General features: G+C 35.8%; 1 protein-coding gene across 2 annotated transcripts; it reads right to left on the bottom strand.

Moving 5' to 3' along the window:
• Positions 1-2577: 2577 nt before the first annotated feature.
• Ebag9 (estrogen receptor binding site associated antigen 9) lies at positions 2578-24259 on the bottom strand. Of its 2 annotated transcripts, none has more exons than XM_042672934.1 (7): positions 24179-24259; positions 16456-16553; positions 14604-14682; positions 13670-13828; positions 11401-11508; positions 7563-7654; positions 2578-5165 (listed from the first exon to the last, which is right to left on the bottom strand). In XM_042672934.1, exons 2-7 carry the CDS (start codon positions 16536-16538, stop codon positions 5045-5047), a joined length of 642 nt encoding a protein of 213 aa, XP_042528868.1. In that variant the 5' UTR covers positions 16539-16553; positions 24179-24259; the 3' UTR covers positions 2578-5044. The 2 variants fall into 2 exon arrangements, with proteins under 2 accessions (XP_042528868.1, XP_042528869.1); XM_042672935.1 differs by lacking the exon at positions 24179-24259 and adding an exon at positions 23766-23783.
• Between the last annotated feature and the right edge of the window lie 712 nt (positions 24260-24971).

Consider the following 24971-nt stretch of genomic DNA (forward strand, 5'->3'; position numbering starts at 1 on the left):
CAAAGTTTTTGGAATAGTCCCAAGCTTGGAACCCTGACACTTGCCCTTCCCCTTGGCCTTGCAGTGATTTTTGTAAATCACCTTTGAAAATGGTTTGCAAACATTTTTTTTTGGGGGGGGGGGCGGGGGGAATTGCCAGTTCTGATATCTCACACACAGAAACTGGGTTAACTGGAATAGTTCTCTGATGGTGCTAAATACTGAGATCTCTCCGGCATGCTATAAATGAATGCTGAATGAAATTGTCTACTAACATTTTCTTTCCCAAAGACTGTCGGCTAGTGTCCTGTTGGTTCAACTGGAGAGAAAACTCCCTATCTCCTGAGGCCATGGAAACGTCAGGGCCTATGGTAAAATAAAGTGTGCAGCCAGCATCCTGACTCCCGCTCTCTGCTCTGAATATTAGAGGTAGGCATTGCAACTTAAGAACCTGCATCCCTTCCTTGTAGTCAAAATAGATCTGTGTTTGAAATGGTTTGCCAGTTTCTCTTTCTACAATAAACAATAGGTGCTGGCATTTTAAACTGACCTTTACTTCTTAGGAACCAACACATTATTTCTGGCTTGTTGGTTGCATGGAGAAAAACTAAAAGAGGAAAGTATCTTACTAATTTTCTCTACTGAAATTTTTCATTACTGAAAGCAGTACATAAAAGAGTTCTGACATGATCATGCATCTCCTAGCACTTTTGTGTACTTCAACTGAAATATGGCAAGTCAAATATATCTATATCCTTAGGCACATTTTTCTTTACTTAGCACTATAATAAAATGCAGTCCAATGAAGCCAAGAGGCAGTAGTTATCTTACAATAAATCAAAACTGGCCTAAGTCAACCTAACACTATTCTAAATATATCCTTTGAATTTTCTATGACTTTCTCTGTTATACAGTCTTACAAGTTAATCCTAAAGACATATGTTAATGAGGTAACTGGATAAGCTTAGTTTTGTATTAGATCTTTAAGTATAATTCTTGGCTGTAAATGCATGAAACTGTGCCACTGCCCTCAATTATGAACAAATCAAACAAGCTAATTGGCCTATATTTGCAAGTGTTTAAATACAAACTGCATTTCATTTTGCCCCGATTATAATATTCATCCAAAGAAACAAGGAGCATGTAATTATGTAGCATTTACATTCAGCTATTTTCAGAAAAAATAAAAATATAAAATTCCTTCTGATTAAGATTTTAGAAAATAGGTGTTATCTACAATAATGTATAACACTATTTTCAATAGTAAATAGAGAACAGCTAGAAGATCAAAGATGCAATAGAAACCATAGATTACACGGACTGCTGATTAACCAGCAATAGAACCTGCTTGTCAACTTGCTATTTTTATTTTCCCTTTCTCTTGCTCAAGCAAAACTAGATTTGCTAAGCATTGTCTTCCTTCCTTGTGAAATAAGTATATCTATCTTACAAGATTGTCAGGAGTCATTGTTACAAACACTATTAAACACATGAGATTCCTACTGCTGTGACAGAATACCTCATACAACCCTTTGTCATGGTTTCGGTCCATGGTCTCTTGGTCTCCTGGGCCTGTAGTGGGGCAATACACTATAGTGGGAGAACGAGGTGGAGAAAACCTCATTATAGGATGGCAGAGAAGTGAGAGGAAGGGGTTGGGGGTCCCAATATCCCCTTTAAAGGCACATATCCAATGCTCTACCTTCAATTCATTGGCCCTACATTCTTCCCACGCACTACAGACTAGCAACTAAGCCTTAGCACAGGGCCTTTTATGGGACATTTAAGATTCAAATCATTAAGCACATAATATTCATTTTCTTACTAAATTTAGAGTTCTAGTGAAGGATGTACTAAAGATGACAAGATCAGCCCCATTTTTCTTTTGCAAGGAAGGGACTATCAGTACTACTCTACAGAGAGAAATAAGAAAAGTGGGTAGAACCTCATAAAGAAAAGCATGTACAGGGTCTCACAACTGAATAGTTACAAGCAGTACCAATAAAACACAAACTCAACAAGCTGCTTAATGTTGCACCACTTCTGCAGCAGTAGAGAACTCCGAGACTCTCCCAAGTTGCTGTAATCAGATCAATATGTAATGTAAGTCTGCAAAAATAGCCATAAAAGTCTTTTGAAGGAGAGGCTCAGACTATTGTGGATTGGTTGCAGATTTTAATTAAAACATTCTCTGCAAAAGTGAGTGCTAGTGACGTAGCAGTGTCAAAGGAAAATACTGCATGCAAGGGCATTAACAAAGAAAACCTTTGCATGAGTGGGGGCAGGGAGTGGCTTCCGAGTGTCTTTCCAAGTAGAAAGGACCTAAGACCTGTGGTGAAAAGCAACTTAGTACCTCTCAAAATTTAACTCCTGTGATAGTGCACACTCCATGGCTACGATAAACAGTAGGAAGCAAAGTAAAAACAAAACACCTAAGTGACTTCAAAAGAAATATAACCATAAAAGCATATAAAATATAACCATATAAAAGCAGCCTTGGTTAAAATTAAGAAAATTATGAAAATAAATGACTTATATTTGTCTTTAGGACAAAAACAAACAAACAAACAACAACAAAAAACAAATGGCACAAAGCAGTTTAAGTTATTAACTCAATCACACTCTTCAGATCCAGCATCTTCTTCAGCCCTCAAATTAGCTAAAAGTGCAGAAGTTTCTTCCTTGCAACAATCCATAGACACTCTCCCCAGCAAGCTTCTGCAAGAACTATTCAACTTATAACAATTGGCCTCTCTTCTACACTCAGTGAGAAATCTTTTGAACAAGGGGACAGTATAAAAAATCACAGCAGTAGATTATCACAAATTCAAACTACATAGGATTAAAAAATATGTATCATCAACTATAGGTGGCCCAGACCTTAGATAACAGACTATTAACAAATATTTAGGCTTTTTAAAACTTTGACTATAGTTATCTATGTTACGGTAGTAGCTGGTTCCAAAGTAGTGTTAGAAACCTAATACAAATGTGGATTCTGCCCAACAACAAATCTATAGCCAGAAAACTCTTGCTCTGGCCAGAGGCAAGTGAATGTCAAAATACAGAATTCATATGAAGAATTTTTAAATTGCAAGTTCTAAAATGTCCAATTAAATAGGTTGTCAGAAGAGGCTAAACTAAAGCCTAATAGAAAAAAAAATGGCTGGAACCATTAAATGTCTGTCTTTACGAGTATGAAACAAGTTTCATACATCTTTGATTTCTTTTTTTAAATCTTAAATGCACATTTCAGATTATGGGTAGAACTTCTTAGTTAAGTAAGCTTGCCCAGATTTCCTTTTATACATAGTAATTCTTCATAAAATTAAAAGCACTTAAAAAGAAGCCGTAAATCCAGGAGCAAAGACAGCCACGGTATGTCTACCATGGGATATTTATCATATTTAACTTAATGATTTCTTTTGGGGCCACGATCTGTATATCCTTAATAAAAGACTTTAGTTTACATAGCAAAGATGAAAATAAATCTTCAGAGTTGTTCTTTTTGTGAGAAAAATCTATTTCTTCCTATTTAATCATGTAAGCCATAATTTCTAATAGCTCTTTCTACAATCAAAATCCAAAGAGCCAAAAAGGACTACCTTCACAAACATGAAAATCATGCTTCAACACATCTATTAAAGAAAGCTTCAGTGAAAGTAATTAAATGGGTTTTCCTTTATGAATTTCAAATTTAGAGAAATCTTGTGTGTAACTAAAGGGACAAAAATAACGAAATAGGTAAGTAGTAGACTTATATTAAAATTTTGCGTCTAATTCAATTTGATTACACGTATAGCTTCCAGCTATAACCAGCTTTCCACCAAAGCTCTATAATCACATTTAGTCTGGAAGTTTGTTTTAAAGATTTAGGAAACTCTCATTGCATAGTTAATGATTTTACTATGAAATACTAATTTGATTCAAATATATATTAATTCTGGTCAATAACTTTTAAGAAAGTAAAAATCTTCAAAATTTGAAATGCATAGAAAATCAGGCTGTATTTTAATTGTGGTAAATTATCAGATGTTTTTACTTCCTTACAAGTACAGTGTGCAATTATTTCTTCTAGTCAAGGTATTCAACACTATTAATAAGAGATGATTATTGTTAACTTGATTAGAAATTTGATGAATCAGTGATGTCAAAAGGCAGCATTATGTCAGATATATAAAACTGATATAGAAATCATCTAAGACCTTTGAAGTACTAGAACTAAAGGCTTTCTGCACTTGTAAATTAATGGCTTTTGAGTAACTATGGTACTTAAGGACCCTAAAACATCTTTAATCTGTAACAAAGGGTAGGAGTACTAATACTAGTTCTTAAAACTCACAAGTTATAATAATTTAAGACAAATTGGACATGTTGGTCGATTTCAATGTTTATACATGCAATATAAATTACAAATATGTATAATATCACATCATTGAAAGAAAATGATGTAAAAATATTTGATAAATAAAATTATTGCATTTAATGTCATCTTAAAAATTCAAATCATCAAATTCCTTAATGATATATAAAACAATACCAGTTCTCACTAGAGTAAATGTATGCCAACATAGCTTCTTACAATGAAAATAAGGAAGTGAAAGCCCTACCTATAGTCTGTCTAATTTAGGTCAGGTGATCATGGAAACAAAAAAATAGCAGAATTATTTATTTTATAATTATACACATTGAAGGAAAACATAATAGATAGCAGAGTTCTTTTCCACCATAAAATTATTTACACCCATTTATTTAGCTAGAAACATTAGCTTGAGAGGTACTGGTATATTCCATTTGTAATAATTTTTCTACAGCAAACAATGTTGTATGTCTGGAGAATGTTGAAGAAAATAGTTGCGTACATCTGTTCTGTCCTTTTGAGTCTCAATCACTAAGAGTTCCAAGTACTTTGGGAGAATCTTGGTCTCCTGAATGGCCTGATGAATGCATTAAAATCAAGCAGTGTATTTGTATTCCATAAATACTCTTAAATCCATACAAATGTTGTATGGGCTGTGGAGCTCAGATTTCTCCTACTGGCACAATGACATTTGAAGAGTATTTGTTACGAAAGTTTTACACCAATTTTGTTCTGTTCCTTCTTCATTAGCCTCTGTGCTTCCTTTTCCATTTTCTTCCTTTGTTGTTCTGCTGCTCTCTTTTCTCTGTCTGCTATTTTTTGCTGCCTGAAAATTTTAGAAAATACAAAATGGGTAAAATGGCAAATAAAGCTTCAAGAAGGAGTGCCATGTCATGCACAATGGTAAGCCCATCAGAACAAGACATTTTTTTTTTTACTAGAAGACCTTTTAAAAGCAAGAAAGGTATGGAATAATGTATTTATTTGAAGCACTGCAAGCAAATAACTGCCAACCTAGATTAATCTACTTTACAAAGCTCCAATAACTGAAGGACGCAGAAAAACCTTCCCTGATAAATAAAAGCTGGAGCAATTTATGACTACTAAGCCAGCACCACAGAAGATACTCAAAGAAAACCTGCACATAGAAAATATAAAACATAAAAATATAACCATGAAAACAGAAGAAAAAATAAGCCCCATCAGATAAGCACATAATCAAAAGAAGAGTAGGAAAGAGCCAAACACTACATGAACAGTAACATGACAGGGTAATAGCACTGAACATTAATGATCTAAATTCTCCAAATACTACCGGGGAGGCAAAGAATTATGGACCCTGAGGATATCAAGATCATAGTTTGAAGTCAGCCAAGGCAAAAAGTGAGACCACATCTAAACAAATAAACTAGACAAGGTAGCATATACCTGCAACCAATCTACACAGGAAGCAAAGGTAAGAAGATTGTAGTTCTAGATTAGTCGGGCAAAGTATGAGATCCTATTATAAAAACAGTAACTTAGCTGGATGCCGGTGGCTCATGCCTACCTATAATCCTAGCTATTCAAGAGACTGAGATCTGAGGACCAAGTTTGAAGCTAGCCCAGGCAGAAAACCCCCAGTGAGACTCTTATCTACAATAAACCACTCAAAAACCAGATGTGGCACTGTGGCTCAAGTGGTAGAGTGCTATAGCCTCGAACAGAAAGAGGCTCAGAGACAGTGCCCAGGCTCTGTTCAAGTCCCACAGCTGACCAAAAAACAAAACAAAAAACAAAGCAAAAAAAAACCCCTAAAGCATTCATGACTCAAGTGGCAGAATGCTTAGTACAAAGTCTTGAATTCAAAACCCAGTACCAACAACAAAAAAAGGTGAGGGAAAAATCTTTTGTGAACAACTGAATTACTGACCCAAAACTCACAACTTTAGTGGTATATTTTAAAATATGAACCCCTTCCTCCTTCAAAAAACACAAAACAAAAATGCTGAAAAAGAAGCCCAAAACAAGAACTGATTATCAGCAAGAACTTTCAACTAACTGCACCCTCTGCTGGTTATTCAAGGTAATTTTAAATTATGGATACTAAAAGACAATGAATTCAGTTCTTAAGGTGGTCAGGTGAAAGGTACTTTATTTTCTAGCCTCTTAAGATGGTCAGGTGAAAGGTATTTTATTTTCTATCCCTATGTTAAAAACAATTTTATTTTAAACCACAAAAAACTGTTATCATTGTATTTTAGTGTAAAATGCATGAATTCAATACATTTTTTTTTTTTGGGTCCGGTCCTGGAGCCTGAACTCTGGGCCTGGGTGCTGTCCCTCAGCTCTTCAGCTCAAGGCTAGCACTCTACCACTTGAGCCACAGTGCCACTTCTGGCTTTTTTCTTTTTGCTTATGTGGTGCTGAGGAATTGAACCCAGGGCCTCAGGCATGCAAGCCAAGTGCTCTACCACTGAGCCACCTTCCCAGCCCTCAATACATTTTAAATGTGAGTTTTCATCAGTAATCATAGTTATAAGCTATCCTTTAAATTAAATTTTGTTCTTACTTCTGACCTAATGTCTTAAGTAACAAGAACGGAATTTATTGCTAACATAAAGGAGGACAACAATCAAAAATGAACTTTAGAAAGCTGCAGAATGTCAAGCACTAGTGGCTCATGCCTATAATCCTAGCTACTCAGGAAGCTGAGATAATGAGGAATGCAATTCAAAGACAGCCCACGTAGGAAAGTCTCTCTGACTTTTACCTCCAATTAGGTGCCAAAAAACAACCCTATAAGTGGCATCCAGGTCCTGAGTTAGAGCTCCAGGATACACGGACGGATACACACACACACACAAAGAACAAGCTGCAGAATAATATTGACTTTTCTGTAGAATAACTAGTTTATGACTTATCTATTTCAAATTTGGCTAATTTGGCTATTCCTAGAGATATTAGTGTTACATTAGTTATTTTCATTCAGATATGTAGTGCTGGGCAATATCCTCAGTCATGAGGAACTAAAAACAGTTGTAACTGCTGATCTGGAAGGGTATGTAGTGGTGGTTCTTTTATTATTAAAATATGCAGCCTGAAATGCAGAGCAAATCCAAATTTTCTAAGGTTCAAATGATAAGAAAGATCTTTGGCAGAAGACACTTCCTTGACCTTCAACATTACTGGGAACAAATCTAGTTCTTCTACTCAAGTGGCAATGTAAATAACACTCAAATACCTCAGAACTTCTTCTGCTTGCCAGGCTGCATCTTCCTCCTCTTCCCATGCATTAGTATTTTCTTGCCAAGTGTCTAAGTCACCCAATTCAGACTGTAGTGAAAAAAAAAGCAAAATTAACAAGGAAACTCAGAATCTGTCACTCTACCCTGGTATCTCAGCTTCCAAACCAAGTGAGGTACAAGTGGCTGTGCTCCAGTTTGCCTAGAATTGAAGGTTTCCAGACAATATTATGATGCATGACTTTCAGAGGTGTAACCAAGACCTAGGCAAATCCAGTTTTCCTCGTGTTTTATACTTAATTTTCTGCTTTTGCTTACTTAGTTTGGAAGAAACAATAGAGCATTTCTTCTTTCTGCCTCTCTCTTCAGTAAGAGGTAAAAAAGAAAAAGAGAGAAAAAAGACTGCTCCCAGATAATCAGAAATGCTTGACTGGACTAAGGTATGCTGAGAGTTTCCAAATGAATACACTCATCTTCATTTAAGCATACTTAATTCATAGACTTTTTTTCTTTTTTTGGTTGTGGGGCTTGAACTCTGGGCCTGGGTGCTGTCACTCAGCTCTTCAGCTCAGGGTGACTGACCACTCTACGACTTGAGCCACAGAGCCATTTCCATAATTCATAGATATTTTTCCACTGATACTTCCTGTTTCCATCCTATTTCCACCCAGTAAATGAGCAAAATTCATCTTTACTGAAATGCTTTTACCTCATACCTCCTTATCCTGTTCCCTAAGTTGTCACTGGATCAGTTACTGCTTCCCATTACTGCCCAGGTCAGACCACTAATAGTGCTCTTCTTCCCTGTTTCACTGTAAATGGTCATTCTAGCATGTCTATGTAGATATGGAATTGACAGTGTGTAAAATTATGAAAGAATTCTTTTTAAAAATTTATTTTGTTATTATACAGGTGATGAACAGAAGGCTTACTGTTTTATAAACAGACTTCTTCTAATGTTAAAATAATTGAGTTTTCTTCCTGACTGCAATTAATATATGCCTTGTTAGTACTTCTAATGATTTGATTAATATGTATTCCCAAAGGTAGAGCAGGTAAGTCAGAAGGTGCACTTTTAAAAAGTACTGAAATAAAGTATTATGACTCTTAAAAAGTTGACACACTTATTGTCTCCACAACAGCAGAAGTCTTTTCCTGTACGTCCATCAGCACTGATCATGGCCTTCTTTTCTATCTTTGCTATTCAAGAGAGCTTTAGATGTAGTGTTTCATTACTTTACTTTGAATTTCTTTAAAACCTTAACATATAATTTTTCTTCATGCTATTAGGTTATGTCTGTTTTTCTTTTTGTGAAATAAATTTCCATTCTTAAAATTTACCCATTTTCCACTGAAATATGACTGAACATAAAACATTTAGATATAAAAAGTTAAAGTATTCAGACCACCAAAAAAGGAAATAACTTTAGTAAAGATGACCTTTTAAGAAAAAAAAAGCTAGAAAGTATTAAGACAGAAAAATTTAGTTACATAAAAAAGTACATCTATCCACCCATCAAAAGCATCCAAAGTTAACAACTTGAAAAAGTGACAATGACAGAAAAAAAGTGAATAGCCTTAGTGCAAACAATTCTTATAGCACAAATGATGAATCTCAGGAGAAAATGGCATGTTTAGTTTAAAAGAAGAATGTAATTTACTGAATGAATGGTAATTCATAAATTGGTGCAGTGAGCAAGTTCACTGGTTTACTCTTCTTTCTCACATAATCAGTGTTCCTTTATACTTTGTCTGAGGGGAAAAGTAATAAAAATAGTATAGAAATGTTCTCCATCTGCCCATCAATCCCAACCCAACTCTGTGAGTGGCTATATATTTAAAATAAATGATATTAGAACTCTAATAACATAATGTGATAAATATTAAAAATCTTCTAGGTAGAACTGAACCACATGAATATGGATTAAATTGATATGAATAAAGTTTAAAATTAAGAAATGTAAAAGATTATTGTTGTTCGGAAAAACATCTAGAATGCTGTGATGTTATGTTCTCATTGCACTATATAATTGAAAAGTAATAATCAAAGTTTATAATTACATTTTTGTGTATCATTTATTTAATATTGTCTCCTCCCAATAAACTCTACTTCCCTTTCCATCTCACTCTTTTTTCTCTCATTATCTGATCACTTCTAAGTGATGACATGAGAAAATTCAAGCAGCCCTATAAAAAGCCTTATAAAAAGGTACATGGAGCTGGGCGCTAGTGGCTCATACCTGTAATACTAGCTACTTAGGAGGCTGAGATCTGAGGATCAAGGTTCAAAGCCAGAAGTAGCGCTGTGGCTCAAGTGGCAGAGTGCTAGCCTTGAGCTGAAGAGCTCAGGGACAGTTCCCAGGCCCAGAGTTGAAGACCTACAATCACCACCACCACCACCAAAAAAGGTACATGGAAACAAAGTGTAGCTCTGTGTGTGCAACCTTTTTTTTTTTTTGTTCAGTCGTGGGACTTGAACTCTGGGCTTGGGCGCTGTCCCTGTGTTCTTTAGCTCAAGGCGAGCATTCTACCGCTTAAGCCACAGTGCCACTTCCTGTTTTCTAGTGGTTTGTATTGGAGATAAGAGTCTCATGGACTTTCCTTCCTGGGCTGGCTTTGAACCTTGATCCTCAGATCTCAGCCTCCAGAGTAGTTAGGATTATAGGCATGAGCCAAAGGCGCCCAGCCAAACCTTTAAAGAGAAAGAGCCACCTTTAAAACAATTCCTCCAAGCACAATCAAGAGTAGACTACTGCCCTATCCTAGTGTTTGCATACACAATAGGAACCCTGAACTAGAACCACCCAGTCTAGTTGACCTTTTGGTCGGTTCCTGATTAAATAAATACTTATTACTTAAAATCATTAAACTTGGAGTTGGTATAGAACACAGATAGAAGAGGCCTAGATAGGTATTTATAGGGTTTTTGCCCTTGGTGCAAGTCCTAGGGCTTGAACAAAGAACCTGGGCACTTTCCTTGAGCATTTTTTTGTTCAAGGCTAGCATTCTACCACAGCTCCATTTCTGATGTCTTGGTGGTTAATTGGAAATAAAAATCTCACAGACGTTCCTACTCTGGCTGGATTTGAACTGTGATCCTCAGATCTCTGCCTCTTTAGTAGCTAGGATTAGAGGCATGAGTCATAAGTGCCTGGTTGGTACTTGTGTTTTAAAGCAAATTCTGACATGGCTCCAAGGTTGTAAATTCAAGCTGTGTAATTTCTGTATGATTTTTCCTTTAAAAAGTTTAATTTAATGTTGAGCCAGGCTCACACCTACAATCCCAGATGCTTGGGAGGGATAGCTAGGAGGATTGTGGTCTGAAGTAAGTCTAGACAAAAAAAGCTTAGTATCCTATCAGAAAAATAACTAAAGCAAAAAAGGGTCAGAAATATGGCTCAAATGATTTTAGAGTACTTGCCTAGCAAAGGTAAGACCCAAAGTTTGAACCCTAGAACTTAAATCAATCAATCTTAAATAAAATCACACTTATATTCCATGTGTGAAACAAACAATAATTCACTTAAAACTTACCTGCTATTAAAGCTAAGTCATTTTAGGTATAATCATATCAAGTTTTCATTTCTGAGTAACACATTTTCTCTACCTTTCACACGCATAATGAGACTCTTATCTCACTCAGTATGTGACATAATTTGCAACTTCATAAAAATGTTAGGATTGGATAAAACTGTGCTCAATTTCTTGAACTGCTAAAACTATTTCAAAGTCAAAGTAGTTTAAAGATGAAGTCTAATTCATAGTTATTTTTCTCTTCCATAAAGAAAACAGAAATAAAACGTTAGGTTTTTTTCCTACACTCTGTAATGTACTTACCGACTGATGAATAAAAGGCATATCTTGTGTAGCTGCTAGTCTACTGGAGAAACCTGTGCTACCATCTGGGATGCCAAAATTTAACGGTTCTCTCTTCTTAATAACAATCTGAAAGATTAGAATTGAAAGGATATTTTACACAAAACTACATAAAACAGACAAATTATTGATTAATGTATTTTGTTAGTGCTTAAAACATGCTGTCTTCTTTTTAAATGTGTATCAAACAAATAGTAACAATCTGTTGAGTACTAAAATTCCTAGCCAATTGTTTAAACAAATGACTCTTTTTTTTTTGGGGTCCGGTCATGGGGTCTGAACTCTGGGTCTGGGCGCTGTCCCTCAGCTCTTCAGCTCAAAGCTAGCACTCTACCACTTGAGCCACAGCGCCACTTCCGGATTTTTTTTCTTTTTGTTTATATGGTGCTGAGAAATCGAACCCAGGGCCTCATGCATGCAAGGCAAGCGCTCTACCACTGAGCTATCTTCCCAGCCCCAAACAAATGATTCTTATAGCAAGAAAAATTATATCTCACTTAAACTGTTATTTTTTAATCTATTTATATAATTATCTTTATAATTATCTTTAGCTACTGAATTAAGCAATAACATGTTCATCTTGACAAAAGTAGAATTACCCACCACAGCATGTATTGATATATTCATATATTAACTCAGGCATAGTATAAGAATATATTTACTTGAAATTTTATAACTTTAAAAGCACTTCCACACTAATTAATTTAGCAAAGCACTATTACAGTACATTAAGTTCCTAGGAAGAACAGCGATATATTTCCACAACATAAGTTATTCATCTAATAAGACAACCTAAAAGATCCTTGAAAATATGTAATTTAATCCTTTTCAGTACTTAAATATTTGGATGATACAACAGAACAGGACCTAAATGTTTTCTACCTAAATAACACAAAAATAAACAGACAGTTGAAGCTGGTTAGGAAGATGCAGAATAAATAACACTCTCATTTTATAAAGTATACAATGTTTGAACCAAACATTTTTTATATTTAAATGAATAACAAATGAAACATTGCTTTTCTAAAACAGAGGATATTGTAATAACATTACTATATTTGAAGGAGCTGGAACAGAGGTAAGGTAGTAAGAAATAAATCTTCATTTACCATAACTTAGTGTTAATAAACATTATCTATGATGGGCAAATCAGGAAATATGTTTATTATGATTAATGATGATATAACTGATGATCATTAGTAAAAGCTGAAATAGTAAAAGTTGTTGTATGGTTGTTTCTGGAAAGTAGAATTGGCTAGAAAGAGTGATGGGAGAGAAGTCTGTCAAACTTCATTCTAAACCTCTCCTTTAATTAAAAAAAAAAAAAGTACACTGCTAGGAGCCAGTGGCTCATGCCTATAATTCTAGCTACTTGGGAGCCTGACAATGCTAAGATCACCATTCAGGGCCAGCCTAGGCAAAACAGTTCACAAGATCCCTTCCTTCTCAATCTATATAGGCAGGCACAGTGGTATGCATCTGTCCTCCAAAACTGAGGGAAGCTAAGACTAGGAGGATCAAGGTGCCAGAAGCCCAGGCAGAAAATTCCATCTCCATTGCAGGGAAGCTGGATGCAGTGGCCTGAACCTATAATCCCAGATACAACAGGAAGTCTGAAGTAGGCATATGGCAGCCCAGGCACAAACCTAATGGGAAGCAAGACATTATTGTAAAAATAACCAGTGAAAAACTGGGCTGAAGGCATGGCTCAGTAGTACTGAACTAGCCTAGCAAATAGAATACCTTGAATTCAAAACTGAAAAAAAATCACATGTATAATTTTCATATAAGGAAGAGATACTATTGGATACTGGACTTTATCCAGTAATTCTCTACATCTTCCATATTCAACTCAGAAGAGATTAAATAAAGTATGTATGACTATCAAAACCATAATAATTACTCTAAGACCTGAGAGCCCAGGAAGCTCTTTGTTGTATGAGTACTTATTCGAACTGTTACTTATTCAACCTATTCTCCTATAGCAGAGACTAGAGTCCAGCATCTGAGAGACAGCAGAATTCCAATAAATGCTTATAGTACTAAAAGACTTGGGAAAATAATTTATTAGATGTATTTAAGGCATCAGAATATATGAAATTCTTATATAAAATGACAAAAATAATTATTAGTGATAATTGGAAGGAGGCCAATGAATACTTCTTATATTGTCTTAATTTTAATTAAAGGAAGTTGAAGTCTTCCAAACCACAAATCTTTAATAACATACTTTCTGAGTTTTCCTTATAGTTGGTGTCATGTCCTTAAAATAGTCAGGTTCCAGTTGTTCCAAAGCATTTTGTTGTGATGCCACATTGCCATTCCCTCCTTCAATCTTTACACTTGTGGGTGCATCTTCATCCCAGGAGGTCCACTCCTCTACATCTGTCTATGTGATTAAGATTATCAACAAAAAAGGAGAAAGAGACTTAATAAACATCTCATTAATCCATTATTAGAAAACTAGACTTTTAAGAACATGTTTTCAAACTTTTTACCCACAGAAAAATAGGTATTTCAAATCACAAACTAAATCAAAGGTTTAAAAAACAAACTTGTACTGTGGGCTAGACATTATGACATTATTATTCTGTTCTCTTTTGTTTTGTTCTATTCATTTTTTTCCTTAAGTAAAACAAAAGTATATGCTTCGAAAAGTAAACTAACATTACAATTTTAATGCATAGAAGGAAGGCTGGAATTCATCCAAGTCAAATCAAACTGATGATCTGATTAAAAAAAAAATTATCCAAAAGACTGAGTCTCAGAAAATAGTATCTAAAAGGTTTATGAAACAATTAAAAAGTAATTATTCAGTATCTATGGAAACAATACATCTTAATTTGCATGTAAAGTTCATTTCTATAGAACAACTTGAACATGATATAAAGGTTAGAATTACCTTGCCTAAGACTTTAAGACAAAAATGTTTCAAAAAATAATAGGAAACACTTGAAACCACTCAAAAATATAAAATATCATCAATGAAATAGCAGATAAAATGAAGACTCAGAGAGGTTTTAGAACTTAAAAAATGTAAGAAAAGCAACAAAATTCTGAGGGCCAAATTAATTTTATGACTAATAATATATAATCAGTTTGAAAAATAATATACTGGAATAGTTTGGAATTTTTCCAAATGATTGAAAATTCTCAAAACTTACCTGCTTTGGAACTGAAGAATAATCAACTGTAGTTGGCAAAGTTATTTGGTCTCCACTTAATTTTCTTCCTCTGCCAGACCTAATATAAACATTGGAGAAAAAAAAAACCCACCCAAACAAACATGAATGAAAAGCATTATGGACAGCAATTAAAGTTTTATATAACAAGATCTTTCAATTTTACAATTATTGTAAAATATTTCATGAAGCTATTATGAAGAGATTTCAAATCAAGATACCTTGTTTTGGGTGAGGACTCAGAACAGACAAGAACATAACTGCAAAGTAGTTTGAAACCATGCTCCCTGGGAGTGCTTTGGTTTCTAAAGCTCTGGGTCAGCCATGCTATTTTAAATATGGTAGCTCAGACTTTTATGTCTAACAATAAATTTCATGGTAAAATTAACTGCCAAATTGGATTGAACTAAACTGTATTGAGATCTAAGAATTAGTATGAGAAAGACTACATTAGTTAGGATGTACTGTTACATCAGTTAATAATGTGAGATACGGAATCTATTTAAATCATGGATTTCAATGTCACATCTACTGAATCCAGTTAGAATCACAACTTTAATATCTTTGTTATAATGCATATATTCTACTTAAGGCTCTTGTGAACAGTTAATTAAGAGACATAGTTAAGTATGTAGAGTTTGATACATAATGAAGTCTTGGAAAGATGATAGCTATTAGAAATGAATAGTCATTTACCTCAGTTCAAGAATTATAAAGCATTTATTGTTAATTGGTAAAGTCAGTTATTTTTATTATACATTTAGAAGTTATGTTTTCTTTAAAAGATAAATATAGAAATATTTTCATGTTTAAATTAGATTGCATTTGTTATATAAGGAGCCTACTACAAAATTTACTTTAAAACACATAATTCAGGTTCTTTATGACACTGAAGTTTGTCCTAATGTAAGGTTGATGTTCTTTAAAACAACATGTAATCACTCCTAACTATATTTACATTGACCACAGAAATTTATAAAAACAACAAAAAGGTCCTTTATATTTGTTAACTCATATGCAATTTCCATTGTAAAGCTGACCTGTATTGAACAGCATTTTAGAAAATATAGATGGAAGAAGAAAACAGCTATTATTTATTACTGTTAACATAATGCTTCTTTTAATCTTTTGCTTTCTGGCAATTAACACTCACTCTTATTGCAGTGAACTTCTGGCCATTCCTCTTCATTCTCTATGATCTAAACAATCAATTCATTGTTGTTGGGTTTGTTTTTTTTTACACTCTCAATCCTGTCTTCGTGGGTTATTTAAACAGCCTGTCACCAAATTTTTCCATTTCTTTCTTCTCTCCCAATGATCATTTCAATTCTACTTCATATACCTATTCCCAATGAAAGAGCCTAGATCTTAACCACAAAAATCCCAAACCACTGTATTTTTAGCAATAAGCCCCATGGCACTTTATTCTACTTTAGTTTTGTCAGTATATGTTTCACAGTACTTTTCAGTCAAAACAAATACCTCACAGTTCTATTGATGAAACAGTCCCAAATAACATATATATGACTGCTTAGTAGCCATGTGGAAAACAAAGTAATTATCTTTATATTAAATGTCTTACTAACAAAAGGTGTATACCTGAGGCAAAATGTATTGATAGCTTCTTAAACTCTGGAATTGGAAACTGCAGACCTCATTTTCCATCCCACTTTAATTTTTGGGTAGTACTTGCTTTTGATTGTGCCCATTCTAATTTTTCAAATACATCATCAAAAATACAAAGACACAAAAACTTTTTCAAGCATTAGAAACATCCATCATGAGGAATGTTATCAAATCTACTGTTGGAAATATGAATAGAGAATTTATTTACCTGCATATTAATCTCTTTAGGAATGAGAATACTGTTGCTAAGCAGGTACAAACTTTAAATAGCCGAAACTGAGTGATGGCCATGGTGGGAATCAAAACCTGTGGAAAAAGTATACACAAAGCATCACTCAACTGATTCCACAAGCCATCTTCCTGTCATTGAAAATAATTGGTCATTTTTGTTTTTCTCTAGAAACCACAAATACTTTACTAAAACCCAAACCATAAAAACTAGGTTTTTGAAGCATTTTAATAGTGAAGAAACTCTTCATGTTGAGTTGTTTAGAAAAAATGTTCTGCTTAGCTACTCAACAGGCTGAGATGTGATGGTCATGGTTTGAAGCCAGACCCAGCAGAAAAGTCCATGAGATTCTTAGCTCCATACAATTAACCACCAAAATGCTGGAAGTGGTACCATGGCTCAAATGGTAGAGCATTAGCTTTGAGCGAAAAAGGCCAGGGACAGCACTCTCACCAAGAGTTCGAACCCTAAGGACCAGCACCAAAAATAAATAAATAAAAGCCAGCTTGGATAGGAAAGTCCTTGAGACTCTTATCTCCAAATAGCCACCAGAAAACTGGAAGTGGCACTGTGGTTCAAATAGTAGAGCACTTGCCTTGAGCTGAATAGCTGAGGGATAGAGCCCAGGCCCAGAGTTCAAGCCTCATGACCAAAAAACAAAAAAGGTATATATAAGAAAATATAATATAGACCCATGACCCAAAAAAAGTATAAGAAAATATAATATAGTTTTTTGAAGTATGAAACATATGACCATGGTTCTATTAATTAAATGTAAATAATGTTAACATTTATTTTTTTATAATGTAACATTTATAAAGCTAGATTTTATTATTCCCATTTTATAGATGGAGAAAGTCAATGAGGAAGATATGTTGTGCAAAGTAATGAATTAAAACTAATCAGAGAATATATCAAGTCCGATAATTTACAAATCTGAGGAAATACTGGCAAGTAGGCATAATTTTACTGAGTCAATTAAGTCATATTTGATAAAGGATCTAGCCAATTAGCTAACAAAGAAGATGAAAATGCTCATTAGTAGAGGAAGCAGAAAACAAAGAAAGGAGGAAGAACAATGGATAAACTGAAAATAAACTGCAGGATGAGACTTAGCCTAATCATCATAGTAACCACAATAAATGCAAATTGCTTCAACTAATAAAAAGGCAGGTATTATTAGACTGGTTAAAAGAAAAACTATATGCTGCCTAAAATAATACATTTTAAACATTAAGTTACAAATAAAAGGATAGAGAAAATACACTTATGCTTAAATGAATAAAAAGAAAGTTAATGTATCAGACATTTCAATGTCAGATATGTTAGGAAAATATTACTAAGAAAAAAAAGCAATCATTTCACAATGATAGAGGGGTCAATTAACTGAACATACCTAATAACACAAAATATACATAAAAATTTTTGCCAGTTATCATAAATGAAGGAGGTGGTATATATACTGAAAAAATAAACATTGTAAGCAACTTTATACCTATTTCACTTTATATAAGGAGATAAAACAGGCAAATTCTCTGGTAGACAAAAGTTCTCAAAGTACAATAAGAAGAGATAACTTAAATCTCTATTAAAGAGATTGTGTGTCTAAAAATTTTCCCAGCCCAAGTGGCTTTACTGCTGAATTCTACCCAACACTTGGGGATTCTACTGAACATTTGGGAATACTAATTTTATACAAACCATTAAAGACCTGGAAAAAAGGGAATATTTCTCATCTTACTATTCGATGCCAACATTACACTGAAACAAACTCAGACAAATGTATTATTCCTTCCCCTCAAGAAACAATTCTAGAAGATACCATCTTAAGGATATAGCAATAAGACGCCTTAAAATATTAGTAAGTTAAATCCAGTTGTGGACTTCAAATAAGTGCAATTTATTCTATCTCAAAAAGCTGTTAAAACAAGCCAGGTGCTGGTGGCTCCTGACTATAATCCTAGCTACTCAGGAGGGTTAAGATCTAAGGAGTGGGATTCAAAGCCAGCCTGGGCAGCAAACTGTGAGACTCATCTCCAATTAACCACCAAATAAAGGCCAATGAAGCTGTAGCTCAAGTGGTAGAACACTTAAGCATAAAAGCTCCAGGACAGTGTCCAGAACTGGTGCAAGCATGCGCGCGCGTGCACACACACAAAGCTGTCAAAACAATGTATATTGAGACATTCTTAAATAATCTTGTCATTTAGAAATTTTTTGATTATAATTTAAATTTTAATAGATGTCATTAACACCATCATCAATACTATATTATTTTTTTTTTCTGGATAGCCAATTATCATTAGGAAAGTAGGGCAAATAGTAACAAAAACAACAGATATACCTCAATATATTGTAAAAGCTAATTCTTTTTATAAACATTCTTGGTTAATGCCTTCTATATAGTAACTCATTTAATATCTACAATGTCTCTGTGAAGAACTTAAATCATATTCTATTCCAAATTTAGATAGTGAAACAGAGATAATAGGAAGGTAAATAAACTGATCACACATAGAATTGATATTTCATTTTATTTACATATTTTTGTGTGTGCTGCTCTTGGGCTTAAACTCAGGGCCTGGTCATTATCCCTGAGCTTTATTGCTCAAAACTAGTGTTTTACCACTTGAGCCACAGCTTTACTTCCAGCTTTTTGGTGATTTAATCAGAGATAAGAGTATCAGAGACTTTCCTGCCTGGGCTGGCTTTGAACTATAAGCCTCAAATCTTAGCCTCCTGAGTAGACAGGATTACAAGTGTGAACACTGGCACCCAGCAATGTTTTTGCAATTTAAGTACAGAGAGAATATCTACAGTATCTCAGTCCTTAAAAATTACACTCATACATGCCTTCCTATGGTCTAAAGAGATATTTCCATATTTTAAAAATGTTACTGAGGGCTAAAGCCAAATAGAAACTGAGGACTAATTATTACCTTTTTAAAAATGCTCATTATTTCCAAACATATACATATTACCTTAATAGATACATGTAATGCTACATATACATATACATGTTATACATATTCGTGCTACCTTAATAGTTACAATTAAGTAAAAAATAGCTGCAGAACAAGGGAAATTAAAATTTGTAAATCTATGAGATTGTCATTTCCCCTTACTGAGATAGAGATTATATGTTAAACTAAGTTGCAAGAAATACAGAGGTACACACGTACACATGTGCGTGCGCACACACACACACAAACACACACACCATGATTTTCTGATGAAAGAATTTCAAGTCTGAGCTTCTTGCATTTTACTTGTCAATGAGGGATCACTGAGTAAGCATTTAGAATCATACAGCTGCTGTATTGGAGTAACATGATCCAATTTCTTACTTTTCTAAATGCAGAAGATGACAAACTGAAGTTAACTGTTTTATTCAATGAGTAGTGGTCTAATAACAAAACTTACAATGAGCCAGGTACAGGTGGCTCTGCAATCCTACTCAGGAAGCCTCTGCTTCTCAGAGGATTGTGGTTCAAAGCAGGCCTGGGCAGGAAAAGTCCATGAAATTCTTATCTCCAATTAACCATGAAAAAGCCAGAAGTGGACCAGTGGTTCAAGTGGTAGAGCACTACCCTTGAGTAAAAAAGCTCAGAACACCACCTAGGCCCTTTGTTCAAGTCCCAGGACAGGCACAAACAACAACAACCACAACAAAATAACCTCACAAAGAAAACATACTGGCCTCACAGTCTCTTGTCAACAACTTTAGAAGCAATTACTTGTGTTTTGGAACATTTTTTCCAAACATGTTAACTATGCCTAAAATACAGTTGCATACATATTTACTTAAAAGGGAATGAGATACAATTTCAGTAGTAACTACATTAAAGAAAAAATATTCTTTTTCAAAAGTGAAACTTTATTTTTGTGAGGTTACCATTTGAGATAAATAGTAACATTTGTAACTATAACAAAAAAATTAAAACTATTCTGGACAGACTGGACATGGTGGAATACACCTATTCAAATCCTACCTATTCAAAGATTGGAGACTGAAAACTCATAGTCTGAAGACAACACAGGTAAAAAAATAGTGAAACTAAAATATTCCTTGATATGTTAACATATTAATATATTCACAAAATAGTTAATAGCTATATGGGAGATAAAGCCTGTTCAGGCAAAAAACCCCCACTAAACTGTAAACAACAACAACAAAAACAAACAAAAAAACAATTGAAGCACCAGAGCTGAAGATGTGATTCAAATAGTAGCATACCTGCTTACTGAGTAAACACAAGCCACTAATTTCAAATACTATACCACCAAAGGGAAAAAAAATAGCAATAAAAATAAATCAACTTCCAAGAAAAATACATCATCCTTACTAATAGTAACATGCTGTTAAATTTCATGGGAATTAAAGCAGAGAATACCTGTTTTGATTTTAATTAATAGATACAAATTCAGCATCTCTAATGTAAAATATGAATGAGTGTCACAAGTAAAATTTCATGTATGAAATTTTAAATTAAATATATTGTTTAAATTTACTATAGGTGTATATGAAATGAATGATTTTCGTCCTTAGTGTAGAACCTATTCTCAAGATGTCTCTTTGTGTAAATGTAAATATTCTAAGACTCTAAAAAGAGCTAATCTGATATTTTAAATACTTCTGATGGAAATTTTTTGAAAATGGGATACTCAATCTTTTTAAAAAATAGTATGTCTTGAATATAGCTTATTTTACAATTTTTGCAATGAATCCAATGAAATTACACTGAGCAGATTTCAAGTTAAACATTAAATGGTCACCTCTGATGGAAAGAGAAGGAAACATTAGGAAACTAAAATCTTATCTTCATCTGGATGGTAGCAATATCATACACTCTAATTGTAAATATTGTATATATAATACTTCAACATTAAAGTTCAAAGTTATATACAACCAACAAACCAGAAAGCACGGAAAATATACTTAAATGTACTTAGTAAAGCCACTGTGCATATGGATAAAGAGTACCACTGTGCATATGAACAAAGGAGTTGAAGAGGAGTTGAATGATTTACTAAATGTCTATGCCTCGAGATGATATACTTATTGAGAGGATAGAAAGAGTAACATTGAAAGAAAATGAAAGAAAAAAATACTGAAAATACATTTCACTATTCAATTGATATATCTTCAATTGTTTTATTCCAGTTCAAAAAGTGCAACAATACTTATATCCAAACTGCCAAAAAGATTTTTCAATTTCCCAAGGCTTCTCATTGCTTTCCAATATGCACTGCAATCTGCCTGGTTGCAAGCCTTTGTCTCTTGCTAATGCTAAGTCTTTTTAATTCTAGTATTCCCTTACTGAGAAACTTACATCTTCAATTTTGTAATACAGTTATTTCCATGTACAATAATTACCCTGAAGATATTTCCCCAGAGGATTTTGTTCACTTAGTACGTTCAGTTACCCTTTGCAAAGACTTGAAAGGTGTGATTGTTTCATTACAAAATGAGCTGAACAACTCAAATGGCAAGTTAAGAGGTTTATTTCATGCTGGTTATCAAGAACCTAAAGAAAAGCAAAACTCCCTCCAAAAAAAATTTAGCATACTTTTCAGAACCTATACAAAAAATAGCTAGAAGACTTACAGCATGTGAAACTGGTGACTCTTTTTTTTTTTTTTGAAAAGCATCCATTTAATATTTAGGGAATAGACGGGTCAATCTCAAGATATATATGAATAAAAATTAGCAAAAAACTTCACACAAAAACTTGGTAACCACAGCTATCACTTTCCCACAAATATTTTTAGTGCCATTATTCAATATATAGTTATCATTCTGAATGACTATAATAGTGTCTGAAAATAAAATTTCAAGCATTTTTTCCAATACAGTAACAAAGACATATTATTGATGACAGAACAAAACCCTCTTCCTTAGCAATTAAGAGTATTTCCATTCTGTAATTTGCTTTTGTGATCAAAGAAAGAGAACTAATATTTACTTATCATCTACGATGTACCAAGCAATATAGAGTAGCTCACTTATCCCACAGCACCACCTTATGGGGTAATTTCTGTCATCCTTTCACAGAATTGAAGCAGAGTAAAGGACATGCTCCCATGGTCCTCTACTCATGTATTTGGATTCGAACCAAGAATTCAAAAACCAAGAACAACTTACTAATAATGAACATTCTTAGTAATTCAACGGAGATATTATAATCTTGAAGAAAGAATTTCCAACTGATAGCACTGAAGGGGAAATATGATTAGACTATCAAGTAACATCTGATTCTTATCAGTTGTACTATTTTACAGGAATAAACTTCAGACCTGTATTTACTTAAATGTTCTATTCAAAGTATAATTCAGTATTATTGAGTAAAACCTAGACCCACTATGTAATGAACACTACAGTATGTACTGGGAAGTACTTCCCAACACTTTTAATGGTACACAGAAACCTTGCCTGAGCCACTCAATTGTGAGGAGTTTCTTCCTACACTTGGTCTACCAGAATGTAAGTCCATAACTCAGTTTGTTGTCTCCAGATCTCAGCCAATGCCGGGGACATAGGTGGAATGAAAATACTTCTTGAATTAATATTCCTTGATCTCTTGATATGTTCATGACATAGTTCAATAGTTTTCACTATCCCCACTTAACAGATGATACCCCGAATTGGCTTTATGAGTGAATCACTCAAACAGGATCTTGAAGAGACTGGTCTCAATCGAGCCTTACACTCTTTCTTTATCATATTCCACTTGAGAAACCTTCAAATGCTTTACTGTGATTGTTTAAAATACCCTGGAGGTCACCAATCTGAGACAACCTAGCACTATAAATAGTCAGGATTTTCAAATACTTTCTAGAACTAGGCAATTTAACATAGTCTAATTGTAGAGTTAGAGTTTCCTTAAAATCAGTAGGAAAATACAGCAACTTGAGGTATAGCAGACTTAGGTTCAGGACTGGGAAGCAATCTAACCCCAGGGCTTCAGAAAAAAGATATCCCTAGAAAGTGAATCGGAATGGAAGTTGTGCTTCCAATGAATACTTTCTTACAATTAAAAAAAAAAACTACCTGTATTAAAAACTGATAGCTCGAATGTACAGATCCATGGTATGACCACTCATGAAGGCGAGCCAATCTAAGGCAGCACCCTAAGGTGGCCCAGGGCCTAATGTCTACACTTTTTGAATCTTTGCATAGACCAGCATCTGGCATGCCTCTCTGATCTACTGGGGCGCAGGCTATCACCAAATACAAGTCTGTAACTCTCTGAAGTAGGCTGTCACCAAGTCCCACATTTAAGTTTTACCTGGAATTTACATGTGAAATTAAAAGGTTCGGCAGCGACGTGACAGATAAGGGGAAACAAGTGGAGTTCTGCAGGCCGGCGGTGAGCGGGAAGGAGCCGCACTGCCAAGGGCCGGGCCCGGAGACGGGGGGCTGCGTGGGGCGCGGGGCGCGCGCGGGAGAGGGCTCCGGAACGACCCAAACCAATCTCCCAAGGGAACCGAGTGTGGCTGCAGATGACCCGACCTCACATCGGTTGGTGGTAGAAACGAATCACACCCACTGCACAGATGAGAACAACAACGCGAGCGCGCCAGGTCACAGCACCCCACGCTCGCACGCGCCCCGCACGCGCCCCGCACACGGCGTCACGTGAGCCGCACCGGGTGGCTGCCCCGAGCGCCCGGTGGGCTCCGATCGGGACTGTGGACGAACCTGCCGTGAAAGGTGCGCGGCCTGGAGCGGGACGGCGGGAAGGACCGGTAAATTTCAGGATTTGGGGGTCCCCGGGCCTGCGCCCCACCAGCCCGGCCCCCTGGCGTGGCGAGGGCCGAATGGCCCCGCGCCACCCCGGGTCGCGCCTCGCTGACCCCAGAGGGCACCCTGACCCGGAAGCAGTACCCCAGAGCGGCGGTCGGCTGTTCAGGGAAGGCCCAGTGAGAGGGATGAAAAGGCAGGTAGGAAGGTGGACCGTGGGAGGCGGAGGACTGAGGTGGGGAAAGGCCGGCGTCATCCCTGAGGCTGAGGTCGGGGAAGGGGTAGGGAAGGGGGGGGAAAGCCACGCGCGAGGCGCAAGCAACGTGCACAGACTCACCTGCCCCTCCCCCTCCCCGCCCGCCCGGCGGAGGCTCCGAGCTGCCGCGGGACGCGCGCGCGCACACGAGGCGCGCGCACACGAGGCGCGCGCACGCGCCGCCAGTCGCTTCCTCGAGCTCGCGCTCGACGGCGGCGGGCTGCGTCTCAACCTCGCTCATTCAAAGCCGGGCGCGCGCTCCGTGGCAGCCGCCGTGGCAGCCGCGCAGCTGCCATAGCCGCCCCCTCGCCGGCAACTCCGCCCCCCGGGCCCTCCCGCTCCGCCCTCCTTGGAGGCGGCTCTTGGTTGTTTCCAAGGCCTTTACTTCCGCATCCCGCCCCACGTCTGGTTTGGCCCAATAGGCGAGAGCTTCCTGGTGTGACGTCAAAACTGGGCGCCAATCAGGGCCGAGAGGCGAGGCGAGCCTGGGAAGGC

This window comes from Dipodomys spectabilis, unplaced genomic scaffold (assembly GCF_019054845.1).
Source record: "Dipodomys spectabilis isolate Male_0828 unplaced genomic scaffold, ASM1905484v1 ptg000783l, whole genome shotgun sequence".
NCBI classification, from domain to species: domain Eukaryota; kingdom Metazoa; phylum Chordata; class Mammalia; order Rodentia; family Heteromyidae; genus Dipodomys; species Dipodomys spectabilis.